This window comes from Gymnodraco acuticeps, unplaced genomic scaffold, assembly GCF_902827175.1.
Source record: "Gymnodraco acuticeps unplaced genomic scaffold, fGymAcu1.1, whole genome shotgun sequence".
In the NCBI taxonomy this organism is placed as follows: Eukaryota; Metazoa; Chordata; class Actinopteri; order Perciformes; family Bathydraconidae; genus Gymnodraco; species Gymnodraco acuticeps.
In genome coordinates this window covers 116,200-132,372 of record NW_022990736.1, presented here as the reverse complement: position 1 = coordinate 132,372, position 16,173 = coordinate 116,200, and the positions used below count along the sequence as shown (strand labels likewise).

Below are 16,173 nucleotides of genomic sequence, written 5' to 3'. Positions count from 1 at the left end.
ACCGCACATAAAAAAGAAAAACTCACCCAGACTGCATTCTTTGTACTGTCTTAAAACCTTTCCTTGGAAAAGTTTATGCATTGTAGGTGTTCTTGGGTGCTTTGAAAGGCACCCCTAAATAGAATACATTATCATTATTATTTATTATCTGACACGATGTAATCACTTTTAAAACTTTTCCCAGTTACTTGCCCCATGCATTCGGCAGCAGCAGGCCATCCAGTTAGATTTGATCCCGTTATGAATGTCATCATTTCGACAATAAATAAATGCTACATAAACGTTATCTTCCACGTTTTATCTAAACATCTCCGTTTCTACCTTCCAATATGTTTTGAAAGAGAACTCTCTCTCTCTCTCTCTCTCTCATCTGCGTGCGGGGCGGGGCCTCACGGACACGCTGCATCTCTTGCTCGCAGATACGCTGCAGCGCTGTGCACACGGTTCTGCCGGTAATGAATATTACATTGTGAGGAAACTTTCCACCAATAATTCCAATAAGTATTCACTTCAGGTTTACGAAAGTAACTGCACTCAGTTTACTCGTTTTTTCAAATGTAACGCCAGCTGAATGTACTGATTTTTTTTTTTTTTTCTTTCTTTTTCTTCCGATTACGTAACACCGTTACATGTATTCCGTTACGACCCAACCCTGTGTAAGGGTCGAGTGCAAACGTTTTCGTTAAAACTAGTACCTGAGTGCAACGGAAGTTGAAGCTCCTGTGGCGGAGTCTTCCAGAGCCTGGAGGCGAGCATCGATAGCTATCATGGAGCTAGCCAGGGATTGCAGGGAGCCGGCCGCGCTACTCTCCATAGGGGTGTGTGACGCTCCCGGACTGGCGAGCCTGAGAAGGGGTGGATTTTTTGGAGGGGGACGGGATCCTGGAGGGCTCGACTTCCTGCCCTTTTTTTACCTCCGCGGCTGCGGCCTCGTCCTGCTCTCTGGGAAGCTGGCTGGAGCTGCTGCCCCGGACAGGGGAGCTACGATGGAGACCTGGTCCGAGAGCTATCGCCGCTGAGAGAGAGTGAGGCCTGGGGCTGTGGGAAAGCCCTGCTGCAGGAGCCGGGCGATGAGGAAGTCTTCCTCTGTTGATAAGCCGCTGTGGGGAGCCGAACCGGGATCGGAGACTTCCAGAGAAGGTTCGTGTTCCGAATTGTCCGAGTTGGACATCTTGAGCTAGTTGTTTCTTACGGTTTTTCTCACGAGAAGCAGTATTGTATTGCAACTACCATTGCGTGTGATCATCTGCAATGACAACTGACAGGGAGGAAGAGCAGGTATTTAAGGCATTTAGCATGTGCAGCGATTGGCTGCTGAGGCGTGACGCCCTCATATTTAATGAGGGGGGAAGGGAGCCATAGAGTGACGTGTGAGTGACTCGAGTTAGGTCTTCCTTATTGAACTTGCGCTAAAGCTTTCATTACTCATCCACTAAAAAACATCAGTTTATCCTTGTTAATTATACGACATTAAAGGTGGGGTAGGTACGTTTCAGAAACCGGCTCGAGATATACTTTTTGTTATATTCCATGGAATGCTCTTAACATCCCGATAGCAATGAATATCTTAAGTGCTTTGACAAAAAATCCATAAAAAAATGTCATCTGTGGAAGCTGTAGTACTGTAAAAAGTACGACCAATCCGTTTAGCCGGCCCGGTTGGCGACCACTGCTCTAAGTAATCTTAACAAAGCCTTTTGCAACCGCTCCCTATCTCAGTGCTTTGTGTTCTGCATTTGGGTTCAATCGGTTTTCTAGCCTGACAGTACGATCTGACCAGAAAATGTAACCCAGCAGACACAGACTCTGAGGTCTCCCCGGATTTTTCACAATTTAAGAATGCCCTCTCCAACCAGGGCTAACTCCTAGGGCAGCATGAGCAGATATTACAGGCCCTCAATGATAGCAACCAGGCCATGCTTCATCAAGTCAGCCAGTTGACCCACCGCTCTATCAACTCAACTCTCCCCGCCAATCTCCTCCTCTTTGCCCCCAGCAGCAGTTGATCCTATCTCTAATCCTGCCCTACACCTTCCAGAGCCCTATGTGCCCGCACCAGAAAAGTACGCTGGAGAACTTGGTTCCTGTGGCGCATTTTTTACCGAATGTTTCTTAGTTTTTGAGCAACCCCTCTCTTGCCACTGACCGCTCCCGTATTGCATATCTTATATCCTATCCTATATGTATTTAAATAAGTACATAATTTATTCATTTTGGCTTTGGAGCCAATCCTTTTTATATTCCAGTTTAGGAGCAGAAAGTGTGGCCTGAGATCCAAGAGGGAAGAAAGTGATCTGGGTTAGCTGGGTTTTCGGATCAGTGCCTCTGGATTATCGCATGGATATTTGAGAAGGCCAGAGAAAATCCGATTGTCCCGCATGCTTCTGGTTCTAAATATTCATTACTGTCTCATTCACAGTTTTATTTTATTTTATAACAGACCATTCTTTAAAAATAAAAAAACTCCAAATGGTTGTGCAGCGCTCTTTAAAAATGTATCATGAAGTGTGCCCAGTCGAGCCAGGCTGTTATTGATGGCAGTTAGGATAGTGACCACAATTCATGTTGCTTGTGTCTGTTCCTACTTTCAACTGTTTTGTTCGAGTCTTGCTGGATAGCAGTGGGAGTCATAAAGTGTTCTTATTTTCAGTGAGTGACTTGATGCTGCAATGATGAATCTCACTCATGTGTAATGTGTTAGATACTCAGTGTGCTATCAGCTGTGCACTTGAGGAGAGGAAGCGGCTGATGTGTAATCCAGAAGCTTCTGGGATTGTGTTGGACGATGTGGCTTCATCTGATCTCTTCCAGTCACCGAGTCATTTACAGCTCTTTACAGGAAGGTGTCACTTTTCCCTCAACGACACAGAGGAATTCCTTTTTATCGTGGAGCTGGAAAGTTTATGACCAGAAACCACACGATCAAATGTCTCCTTTGGACAAAATGAGAGGAAATAAGGTGTGATGAGATGACAACTGGCCAAAGGCAAAATAAGTGTTGTTTTTCTATATCTGTAGCAATGTTATACAAGTGAATATGTATAGTCTGGTATTGCATTACTGGAATTACTCTAGTTTCATATTAATGTAACAGGAAATATTTTATGCAAATAGGTCAAATCCAATACAACTTTGTTGTTATGGAAACTCAGTTTATGCCCAACACAAAATAAATGATACTTTTACAAACACAATGTCATGTTGGTATTGGTGTTGCTTGAGTGTATTGTGTAACAATGACAGTGTTTCTTTAAGCCCCTGTCACACTGTCCCGAAATTGACACCCGATGGACACACGATAAAGGAAATGTTCAAATTCGGCTGTGATCGTAGCAACATCGGGCCATTCATGAGGGCATCTAAGCCATCGTATGACTGCCGGTGGAGTTTCTCAGGCTCCGGCAGCAACTTCGTGAGCGGCAACTTCGTAAGGCACTCGTGAGGGCATCTTGTCAAATCGTGTCATCTTCGTATTATCATCGGTGCATTCACCCTGACTCTGATCGGGGCGAATGCCCGATGGCACAGATGATAACAAGATGCCCTCACGATGGCCTTACGAAGGGCAAAATTGACACACGAATTCAACACGAAAATGAACCTTCGCAAGGTCCTTCGGCAATTTTTTGGCATGCCAAAGATTTTGCCACCGTTTACGAAGCTGCTGCCGGAGCCTGAGAAACTCCACCGGCGAAACAACATTACGGAGAAAACGTAATATTGTTTCCATAATAACAACAACTTCCTGTCAACTGTCCTTCAAAATAATATATTATATCCTTTTTAGTTTCACAGAACACAAATTGGGTTATTTACATAATATGTTTACATGATTTTGTTGTGCAATAAAACAACGCGATGGACACACGATAAAGGAAATGTTCAAATTCGGCTGTGATCGTAGCAACATCGGGCCATTCGTGAGGGCATCTTAAGCCTTCGTATGACCGCCGGTGGAGTTTCTCAGGCTCCGGCAGCAACTTCGTGAGCGGTGGCAAAATCTTTGGCATGCCAAAAAATTGCCGAAGGACCTTGCGAAGGTTCATTTTCGTGTTGAATTCGTGTGTCATTGTTGCCCTTCATAAGGCCATCGTGAGGGCATCTTGTTATCATCGGTGCCATCGGGCATTCGCCCGATCAGAGTGAGGGTGAATGCACCGATGATAACACGAAGATGACACGATTTGACAAGATGCCCTCACGAGTGCCTTACGAAGTTGCCGCTCACGAAGTTGCTGCCGGAGCCTGAGAAACTCCACCGGCGGTCATACGATGGCTTAGATGCCCTCACGAATGGCCCGATGTTGCTACGATCACAGCCGAATTTGAACATTTCCTTTATCGTGTGTCCATCGGGTGTCAATTTCGGGACAGTGTGACAGGGGCTTTAAGAGCTGCACATCTACATGTATTTAATTATATAGATTATTTGTTTATTAACCAAAACATTGCGGAGGAGGACATTTCTTTCCACTTTTTCTAATAAAGGGCAAAGTAAGTCTTCAGTTTATACACTGCACACCCCACTGCTATTTTTTAAGACTACTTCTTAGAGCGCAGGGACATTACTAAAGAAGATGCAGATACAAATGCCAACGTTTATCATTTTATTGACTAGACAGTAAGAGATCAATGTTCATAGAGAACTAATTAAAATATAAAATATTCTTCTTTTATTTGGATTGTTCCGCCCGTTTCATTGACACGAGTGAGATATTACTGATATGTTTGTGAGGTTGTATACTTCCTTGTACGAATGATAAACTTGGCAGTAGTTATGGCACAATTAGATAAACCCGTCCAATTTTCTAACATCTGTGATTTCTTTGGGACATAAAGACAACAAACCCAGCAGTTTCAGCAGCTTTATTTTCCACTTTATTTATTTTCCTTTTCTTCTTATTGGACAATCTAAACATTGCACTAAGCAGGAATGAAAAAGTGCAGCTGGTGACATGAAAGACAGTTGTCTGCATGAGTTAAGTTAACAACGAAACATATGCAATGGTTCTGTGATGTTGACCAGGTGCAGTTCACTATCCAACCAGAGACCGAGTCAGGGACTCTTTCGTCAGAGGTTTTCATCAGCACACCTCTGTCACTGCGAGCAGAACAAACCATCTGTGTGTCCTATAGAACTCAAATGCTATCACTTAAACTCTTGGAAGTCTAAAGCATCTTTATTGACCCTTCTTTAAAAAACATGACAAGCAGAGGTCTTCACATGTCACTTCATAACCTCGAGCCCAAAGAAGAACCGAGTCGGGTTAAAATTCAAAGCACTCTGAATAAGGTCCTGATATATGTATGTCTAAGAAAAGTGCGGACATCAAGAACCATTCTCCCACCCTGTGGCGATATTTTTAGATAATGCCTGAACCTTAAAGAACAACTTTTTTGTTTTAATACAGCATAACAGTACATTCATTTTAAATCCATGCATGTATTCTGGATAGAAATGTTTTATCCAGGAAATGAATCTAACATTAAATTGATCTGTCAGTGGTATTGACCACTTTGCCAATACAATCTTAGGGATTTAGTGCTAGCTACACATTATTCTGCAGTGTGTGAAGTAATACAGCTGTAATAAGCTAATGCTAATGTGCTGATGCAATCAAAAAAGGATCCTTAGCAAAGATTGTAATAATAAAGTATACATACTACTATGCAACACAAAGTGTGTCTGAAAACATAATGCTGTTCCGATTTGTTTTTAAATCAATGCACTGCAGTGTGAAGCATGCAGAGTTGAAGGAACTGTTTCAGCCAACTTTATAGGAGACACTTAAATCATCACTGGTGTTTTAATGTATTGTAGGACGGACATAACCCATAACAAAAAAAACCTGCATGTTCAGATTGATCCTGTTACATCCTTATAGAGGGATAATAAAAACAGCAGTATTGCCCAGGGCACATTTAAAATGATCAATGACAGGATGTCAGTTTTTTATTAGAGTTGATGCATTTCTTATATTGTTCACCGCTGATTAGTAATGCTAATGGATATTCATTTTGTTCAACTGTTCTATTTGTGTGGATCAGTGTCAAAAAAGCCACATGGAATCTACTCTGATTCAACAGAGTAAACACAAACCCTTGTTAGGGGTTGGGGGCACTACAGAGCTGTTCGATGGTCAACAATGGGCAGTATCTATTTATGAACATTTATCCTTAGAGGAAGTGGGGTAAATAAACCTAAAACATTCAATGAAGTTGTTGACAGTGAATACAAACATCAAATCTCCAATCAATAGTATAAACTCCAATTTGATAAAAACTGGTAACTTGAGATTTCTGCCCTTTATTTTTTTCAACAGAAGACACTTCAAACAGGATTTTAAAAGCAAAGGCGGGCAGAAATACATATGAATCACATACACTGTCTGTCATAATACATTGCCCCGAATCAACGCATTGCCTAGTTTATGTGACTTTTTAGCACATGTGTGTGTGTGTTCATCCCAGTTTAAGTGGACGGCTGTGCAAAAAGTTGGACTGATTTCAAAAGTAAGCCACAATTATGTAACTGAATTAATTACAGCTTTGTTGCAGATGATATCACAATAATACACTTTTTAATTTGGTCTGTATTTGTCTACAAAACGTACTGGTCTCTTATGGAAATATGTCCTCTGTACATGTCTGATGACTCCTACCGTTTACCATAGCTCTGTTCCAGCCAGTGCTTCACATCCTTTAGATTGTAAAAAAAAGGACCCTTACCGCCAAGGTAGGCAATCTTTCTCTGTTGCACTATACAAACCCTCTCATTGGACACACCATAAGCCACATTAGCATTGTTGTCCATGCAGTCTGCCACCAGCTGACACTGGGGGGGAAGGGAAAAGTGCTCGATAAGTTTGCGTGCGGCCCCTAGCCGCTCCTCCAGGTTCTGGTGTTTTTGGACATTGAACGCGCAGGAGCCCATAGGAGGGGCCACCCAACCATCAGACGGGTGAGCCTCATCAATGTACACTAACAGGAAGTCAGCTACCTCACTGAAGTCCTCCACCAACTGGCGGAAAGCTGGCAGGTGGCTGATGAAGGGGGGTCAGGTGGCTGAGCCAAAGTTGACCACCAGGGGGCGATCTGACGACTCAAAATCCAGAAGGTTGCACTCATCTCTGGTTCCAGCCATGGCACCAGGCGGCACATCTGTCTTATCACTGAGACTGCTGCCCCCCCCGAGGCCATCCGGCACCTTCACCACTTTGGAATTGGGTGCCTCGCAGCCAAGTTTCACCTACGGAGATACAAATAGATTAGATTGATAAGGGCTCTGCTTTTAGCTTTTAACAAACTCTTTTTTCAATGTTATGCAATTCATCAGAATAAAATCCAATATATATAATATATAGTTTCCCTTGATAATGGATGTCTACCTCACACAGCTAATATGTTTTAATTAAGTTCAGTCTGAAGCTTATGCCTTTAGTTCATTTCTAATTCTGCCATTTCACTCCCCTGAGGCATCCTCACTCACAATTCCTGGTGTGATTGGGTGCATCCCAAGTCTCTGATTTGATATTTCACTACTTGCGGGGATACACAGGAGCATCCTTCAGGGAAATATTTTACCAGCCGACACGCTCCCTTTTTGTATATCAGTTATTAAATGGACACTGCAGCTGATCACTGAAGATTCATACTGGAATGAGGTCAGAATACAGATTTAATAGCTGATAGCTAGAGTGCTGTGGTCCTATGAAAAGTGTTTGCAGTTGTTAAAGCTGATCCGACTGTGATCGCCTCAGGAAATGGGTTTTATAGAATATGAAGATGTCCTTTCCTCTGGAGCACCACATCTTCATATTCTATAAAACCCATTTCCTCTCTCCTCAGATAGTCTCCTTGCATATCTCCATTAGGGCTGCAACAAACGACTAATTTAATAATCGATTAATCTATCGATTAATGAAACGATTAATCGACTATTCGGACTATTACGCCTTGCACAATTTCTCAAACGCTCTTATTTAGCCATCAACTTTTAGATTTAGCGTGAGGTTGTTTTAGGCATGTGGAAATTAACAATGAAGACAATAAAGATGAATACTTGATTTAAAAATACATATATTATTAAATTAACTAAACACATTGTGAACAGAATTAACATTGCTTTTTATTTAAATTAAATAAATAATATTTCACGTCAAAAGAAACAACAGTGTTTTAACAAATCGTATTAAATAATGTGATGACAGAACTGTAAACAGAATAGCTGAAACTTTAACAAAATAAATAACTGTTTCCTCTAATCATTAACCCATGTTTGTATAATGTAGTTAACTCTGTGTGTTGCTGCTAGCATACATAACACCTGACGTGGAAACGTTACTCGTGGATGGGGCTACAGAGCTACTAGATAGACAGTTGAACCCGGTGCATTCCTCCGTCTGGATGTGGAGCACTTTTGCTAAATGTTTAGACAAATTGCTCGTGTTACCGCCCTCACATGCTGAACTCTTATTGCACTTTTGGCAACGAGCATCGAGACGGGTAAAGTTTAACCACACCTCGGAGCGAGTTCTCTCCGCCATCTCCGCAGTGTGTTGCTGCATGTAGCAGCTGAGTGTGTGTAAACTGCCCCGCCCCCTCGCACACAGACGGGGGAGAGAAAGATTTCTCTTCTGGATTGGAAAGATCGAAAATACATCATAGACGCATTTTGTTGTCTTTTTGCATAATAGAAACGAGTTGGCGACACTAAGACTGCGATATAATGCTTATGTAGCAATAATACATGACATGTAATTTTTAAATGTCTCCGGTACCGATAAAAAGACCAATAGGAGCTTAACGGCGCGTAAAAAACACGTGATGACGTCACCAACGAATCCACGACTGAATTAGTTGGCAACTAATTTGGTAATCGATTAAGTCGATTAGTTGTTGCACCCCTAATCTCCATGCATTTCAAGGTGGAAGGGACTAAGACACAAGTCAGAGTATCTTTGATGCAAGTTAATAGACTCGTGGCATCCAGAGTCTGTGGCTGTTGGTTGTCAGCTGTTCTCATCAGCTGGTCACATCTATCCAATAGCACAGCGACACACCTACATTGTTAGCCTATCATCATGCTGCTGTTGAGTGTTATCCATTATAAATCTCCCTGAAGAGTCTGAACCATAGACTGTATATATAAATAGACGTAGTGTCCGTGACGTCACCCATAGGATTCTGCAGAGTTGCCGTGAATCCCTTAGTAGGCGGAGTCGGCCACTAACGGCTCGACTGTGACGTCGAGTCTAATCCCGCTTTCTCCAAATAAGGGCAAAGAGGCGGAGCCGAGGCGGGACCTGCTGCCTCCGAACTGGAAGTAAACAGAGCTAGCTCAGGCTAAGAAGCTAAGCTAACATGAAATACATGCATACCAAGTTACTGCTAACAGTGTAGTTCCCCTATATAAACGTTACATTCATAATCAAATGAGACAATCTGCAAGAGAATTAGCTATATTTTGTTATTCTTAATGCTTGTCATTCACACGTTGAGAAAAGACGGACTCCACCGCCCGGACCTAACGGAGCCGCAGTGGGCTAGCTCCGGGACACCGGCTGGAGCTAGCCCCCTGCGGCTCTGTTAGCTCTGGCGGCCACCACTGGGATAATTCGGTCCCCTATTAACATTTGCTCCCGTTTAGTATGATGGGCGTCATATCCATAGACTATAAAAGTCTTACCCAAGGCTGAATCATAAACTAAAATGTATATGTATGTATAAAGGGTTACGTCCTTAGCTGGCTAATAAGTAACAAGCTAAGCTACCAAGCACACAAACACCTGCGAACGGGGTTAACATGTATACTATTATAATTTTAGACTTCTTGGAAGTTCTGTTAGTACATTCAAGCGCACAGCACAACATTTTAATTGTCTGGTATTTGTAACAATATTCCCTAAAAGGCACAATCACCATGAACACGGCTAAAGGGTCAAGTACAGTAACTATAACTAACTAACGTTGTAGCCTCTATGGTTGTAGCCTAGCAGAGTGGACAAGTTGCTGTTAGCTGACAGTGAGGCATGTACATGTCCATCAAAGTGACCACGCCCTAATTTATGCAAAAGCTTTAAGGCTTAATATTAATTAAACAGATGAGTTGAGAAAAAATGCACCCCCCACACAGTAGTCATGAAGGGGGAATCTAACTATACAGAGAATACGGTTTTTTGAACCACGATGTAAACATGTTTATTTCTGCTGTAAAGTTGGGCATTTTAACATGGGGGTCTATGGAAATTGCTCCCTTCTGCAGCCTGCTCCTACTGGCCACTAGATGAACTGCAGTGTGTGGTACTTCCGTATTGGCGTCCCGGCTCTTCCCCAGAGTTTGCCGCTTGGTCTGAACGGTCTAACTAGGCCTGTCGCGATAAGCAATTAATTGACTTATCGTACGATAAATAAAAATGACCTCGATAACTTTTCTGACCTCGATAAATTGCCGTTTACATGCGCGTCTGTTTACATAAAGATGTGACCGGCCACTCTACCGGCCCGGCGCGCAGCAGGAGACAACGTGTGACTTACTCGAGGGGAATTTGAAGTTAAATGGAAGTGGTTGCAAAACTCCACATCTCCGGTGTGGGAATATTTTGGATTTAAGCCAAATCAACGAGGCGAACCTTGAATGAGCTGGTATGTCGCATTTGTTTTAAAAAGGTAGCAACAAAAGCTAGTAATACGACCAACCTTAAACTGCACCTGAAACACAACCACCCCTCATTCCGTTTTCCCAGCTGGGAGCAAACACGGCAGCTGGAGATGGAGAGCCCCCACCTTCCCGATAGTTTACAATCAAAGATGCATTTGCCCGACAATGCAAACATGTTGGTGTTCCTTGCTCGAAGTCTTTGAATTACAGATTTCGAAATGGCCTGTTGAGGCCTCTGGGTCTTTGTATGGACAGTGCTTGTGAGACAATGTGTGCTTATATATATATATATATATATATATATATATATATATATATATATATATATAGAGAGAGAGAGAGAGAGAGAGAGAGAGAGAGAGAGAGAGAGAGAGAGAGAGGAGAGAGGAGAGAGAGAGAGAGAGAGAGAGAGAGAGAGAGAGAGAGAGAGAGAGAGAGAGAGTTCTATTTTCCAGCCTGAGTCTATTTAATGTTTTGGTTGTGTGTGATATAATTAGTTTTCTATAATTTAATTGATTTGTTTTATTTATTATATATAATTTATATATTTTAATATTATTTCACATTTCATTTGCAATGTTGAATGTTCAATAAAAAGTTCTGTTTGAAAGGATGTACTCGAATTATTATTATATATTATCATTATGTCAGTGGTCTAAAATGGTCTTACAACGGTGCCGACAATATTATCGTTTATCGCAATAATTTCCAGGAAAATTGATCGTCCAACAAAATGTATTATCGTGACAGGCCAACAACTCAAAACATACACCTATCATGTTCTTATAGACGTTATGTTTTATTCATTTGTCTCTCTTAATTGAATCTGTTTTATCTGCTCTGGCTACAATTGTCACGATCTGTCTGTGTTGTGTTTTGTCTCGTCTAGATCTGTCTTTGGTTTCCTGTCTGTGTGTTCCCTCCTACCTATTCCCTCCTACCTGCTTTCCTGATTGTATTCACCTTGTGCCCCTGTGTTTCCTCCTCCCTCCTCACCTGTCTCTTGTTTCTTTCATTAGTCCTGTGTGCATTTAGGTTCGTTTTTTCCTGTTAGTCTTTGTGAGATCCTTGTTTGTCTTTGACTGTGTTCACGGGGAAGAGTTCTGTTTGTTACTATTTAACCTTGAAATAAAGGTATTTTCTGTAAAAATCTACATTTGGGTCCTGCCTGCTTCGCTCTACTCTGACAACAATGTAAGTGGGGAGACTACCTCGGGATGAAACAGGAAGTCAGAAACAGATGTTTTAATTTTTCCCGCTCTGCTGACATTGCATGAATGAGGCATTAGGTGGGGACTTTGATGAGGTGGCCAAACTCAGTAAAGTAAATATAATCACAAAGGTTTTCAAATAGGAACAGGTGCAACACATTAGGCACTTTCACACCGCAGTACTTTTCCCAGGAACTAGGCCGATAGTTCTTGGGATTTTAGTAAAGTGCTATTTTTTTATGAGTGGGGGGCGGACCTCACCTCCTCTAGGGGGGTCCGGGGGGCATGCTCCCCCGGGAATATATTTTTTTTAAATATTGAAGTTAAAAGAATCAATCTGGTGCACTTTGAGAGTAACATTAGGAGATCTATGGATACATCTCTCAACACCCAGATGAAACACAACTGTAAACAGATTTACTTTTTCTTTATGGATATTTTACAAATCACTCCCCTTTTAAACTCTATTCTTGTTTTACTGCCATATAGTATTTCATAACTGTTTTTCCTTTATTCTCTTTTTTTTTTTATAACTATAATGATCATATGAAGGTGTGCCGCGGAAATAATCTTTTGAATAATTTGTGACCAAACCGTTTGAGACCCACTGAGATAACTTAGACTAAAGTGAACTATCTAAACACTCATAGAGTCCTTTAGCTCACCTGAGCCTCTCAGTCTGCCAGGAGAGGACTCTACTCCAGCTTGTTGTGGAACAAACAGCTCCTTATGTCCGTTAGTGCAGCTAGCTAACCAGATGCTAACAACACGGTCCGTGCTAGCACCGGTCATGCACGAGTCAACAGCAGACTCAGATTCGCCAAATCGCAAAATAACCCTTTTTTTTGTGATCAACATTTTTTATTAAAGCAAAAGACACTGTATAGCGGAGGTTAATATAACGTCAGTTTAATATGCTCGTGAAATGCAACAAGTTTTCGGTTTCACCGATAGGATTTCTACGGTCTTGGTGATGCTGACTCATATGACTCATATGACTCAAATGACTCATATGACTCAAATGACTCGTATGATCCGGATCTCTTCAATGACTGACTCAGAAGACCCTGAGTCCGTAAAAGGATCCGGATTTGCCATCTCTACCTCTCTCCCTCTCCGTCTCCCTCTCCGTCTCCCTCTCTCTCTCTCTCCCTCTCTCTCTCCGTCTCTCTCTCTATCACACTAAATGCGCTATCGCCACACACACACAGAGCCGAGCTTGAATGACACAAGCACACGTTTATTTCCATGCAACTCTCTGATTGGTCTGGTGTCATGCCTCTGTTGCATTCACTGAACACGGGAAATTAAAGTCTTGCCGTCCTCTCTGGTGTCATGATGAGGTTCACGTAAAGCATGGTTAATGTATTATATTATTGAGGGAGAAAGCCCCGGATGCCCAGGCCAGGCGACGCCACTGGTATAGGCGTACACACAGAGCCGTTTGCCCCCCCAGAGCGTTTGCAGATCTATCCACCTTGGGACCCGGTTGAATACTTTTCTGAGTGATAACATTTAGGGTCTAATGATTGGCCATTTTAGAGTTATATATCTCCTCCAATGATTTTTATGTTTTTAACAAAGAGGCTACTTGCCTTAGAAATAGACCATTGTCTGGTGGTCTTCACTTATGAGGGGCATGCATGGAAAATACAAAGCTAAATCATAACTGATCTACACTTGCAGTACAGTTGCTCTCATTAACATTTATGGTTTGTTTTAAAGGTAACACCTCTGACTCTGAACGTTTGGGAAAAAACATTCTCCCTCTTTTTTGTCCTGATCCATTTATATAAAAACCATAAAATGAGATCTGAAAAATCTGATTTTGCCACTTTGTGCCAAATATTTTTGGGGTTGTGTATTAGCCAATCACCAACTGAGGTATGCTGCAATGATCTGTTTGGTGTTTCAGACAAACACTTGAGATACATGTTTATATATCTGAGACCTATAATATATTGTAGATAAAGAGTATAATAGGAGACCTTTAAGTGAATTGACCTAATTAATTATGCACTTTATATATTTACTCTTTTTTATTTTAATGTTGTTGACCCTACTTTTGTATTTTACTAAATGTCTTGTACTGATATTCTATTTAAAACTGTTTTACGTGTTACTTCCTACACCCTTAATTTGCATTACATGTCTCAGAATGAATAAAGCTCTATCTTGTAGTATTTATTCTGCGTACACACTGGTTGTACGAAGACAGAGACAGAAACATAACGAACAGTAAGCCTGGGATACTCACACACACACACGCACACGCACACACAGTATTTGGTAAAACTACGTCATGTGGAATATTCCTGAAGTTGAAACACAGTGAGTGAATGATGATGGGTTCAGGTCCCTGGGACTCCGCAGGATCAGCCCCTACCTGTTTGTATGCGTCCAGCAGGAAGCTGTTCCAGATGGAGCGCAGCCCCGCGGAGGTCAGCATGCGGGGCCGCTCTCCGGAGCCCGCGGGGCGCGAGCAGCTGAGCAGCGACACCACGCGCTTCACCAGCACCACGGAGTCATAGAGTGCGAGGAACAGACAGTTGGAGAAGAAGCCGGGCAGTATCTGGAGGGTCACCAGCAGATCCTCACTCGCCATGCCCATTGTGTCTTCCTGCGTGTATCCGACCGCAGCACAACTATTGCAGCGCGCCCTGCATGCCTCCAGCGGCGCGAGGCTCCGTGCGCGCTCAGAGTTTATGGAAAGCCATTTGCGCCACTATTCGCGCATTTATTCGCGCGAATTAACGGGCAGGTCCGTTTAAGTTCAAAGTTTCAGTAACCAATCAGTGAAGAGCAAAGCCAGACCAAAGCAATCTGTAGATGAAAAGTTCCTGACATTGCGAGGCTGTAAATTGTACGTTATTCCAGATTCAGGGGACTATGTATTAATTTGCCTTTCAATATAATAAATATATCAATCAATATAACCTGCCTTCATTGTCTTTTAAAATAAAATCGCCTTACCTTACCTTATCTTACTGAAGTGAAGGGTATTTATGTCTCCTTATATCACCTTTTAAATGTACTTCTTATAACATGGTTTTGCATCTCAAAATGTTCAGTCTCTTGTCTTGCTAGAAATGCAATGTCACTCACCTTAGAGCACTGTCTTATGAGATACTTAGCTTAGAAATCAGATTTTCGGAAAACTTAAAAACTCTTGTGAAAACACAGATGTACTCATGTCATCCATTTTTTTTGGTGTTTCAGATTTGGTTTACCAACGTTTTTGGTTCACAAACGTAATGAAATATATGAATTACACTATAGGCCTATACAAATGTGTTGTTCATGTCTAAAATGAAAATGTGTAAATTAAGAATTTGGAGTAAAATAGTTCTATCACTCTACTTTCACCACAGAAAAGTTACATCAGGACTGATTCATGACTTAATATTCCATACTGAGGTTCATGTGATGTGTACAAATACAAATTGAGCATTACAACTTTTTTTTTCAAACAACTATTTATGTTAACATACGAAACTGTAAAATCTCAATATTTACAATACAGGGTTCATACACTTTTTCACCAATGATTTTCAATGACTTTTCCATGACCAGAAAAAATGACTCTTTCATGTGGCTAGCATGCGCTGCCTCGCCCATATTCGAAATATCGAATATGTTACAACACAGTTTGCATTTAGCACGTCTTGGGTCAATGTCTTTTGATAACCACAATTGGTACTTATCCTTTAGAAGCCATACATTGTTGAAACTGCACTTCCCTGGCATCTTGGCAGCTTTATATCAAATAGTAGCTCCTGTACACTAGAGGGCGTGATTGTAAACATCTCTCACCAGCGAAATACTGCCACAGTTTCCATTTTACGTTTCATTATACGATACAGTATTTATTATCATTATAGTATTACTATGTTGGCGATTAGATAACATATAAATTATATTTGATGCAACTTTAGTTATATTTCCATGACTTTTCCAAAACTTTGGGAAAAATATTGCATTCCATGACTTTTCCAGGTTTTTAATGACCGTACAAACCCTGACAATATCAGAACTTTCTCAACCAACTATTCATTATAAATGTAAAGACAGGGGGAGCAGTGCCATGGTCTTTGTCTGTCTTCCAAGACAGTGGGTCTGGCTGCTGTGTGTATAGGTGGGGGTGATGGTGCATGGGCTGCTGGTGGCTGTGTCGGTGGGAGGGAGGTGTGCTTGGCGAGACTTCTTTGCTGGCTGGGTTGATCGTGATGGCTGTGGTGGTGGCCTTTGTACTGAGGTGTATCTTAATCTTGTGGCAGGCACAGATGGAGGTGGAGGCTGCTG

At 41.8% G+C, this 16,173-nt stretch overlaps 1 protein-coding gene across 1 annotated transcript; it reads right to left on the bottom strand.

Moving 5' to 3' along the window:
* Positions 1-4,851: 4,851 nt before the first annotated feature.
* Positions 4,852-14,558, bottom strand: dio2 (iodothyronine deiodinase 2). Its single transcript, XM_034231872.1, has 2 exons — positions 14,258-14,558; positions 4,852-7,249 (listed from the first exon to the last, which is right to left on the bottom strand). Exons 1-2 carry the CDS (start codon positions 14,480-14,482, stop codon positions 6,659-6,661), a joined length of 816 nt encoding a protein of 271 aa, XP_034087763.1. The 5' UTR covers positions 14,483-14,558; the 3' UTR covers positions 4,852-6,658.
* Positions 14,559-16,173: the final 1,615 nt, after the last annotated feature.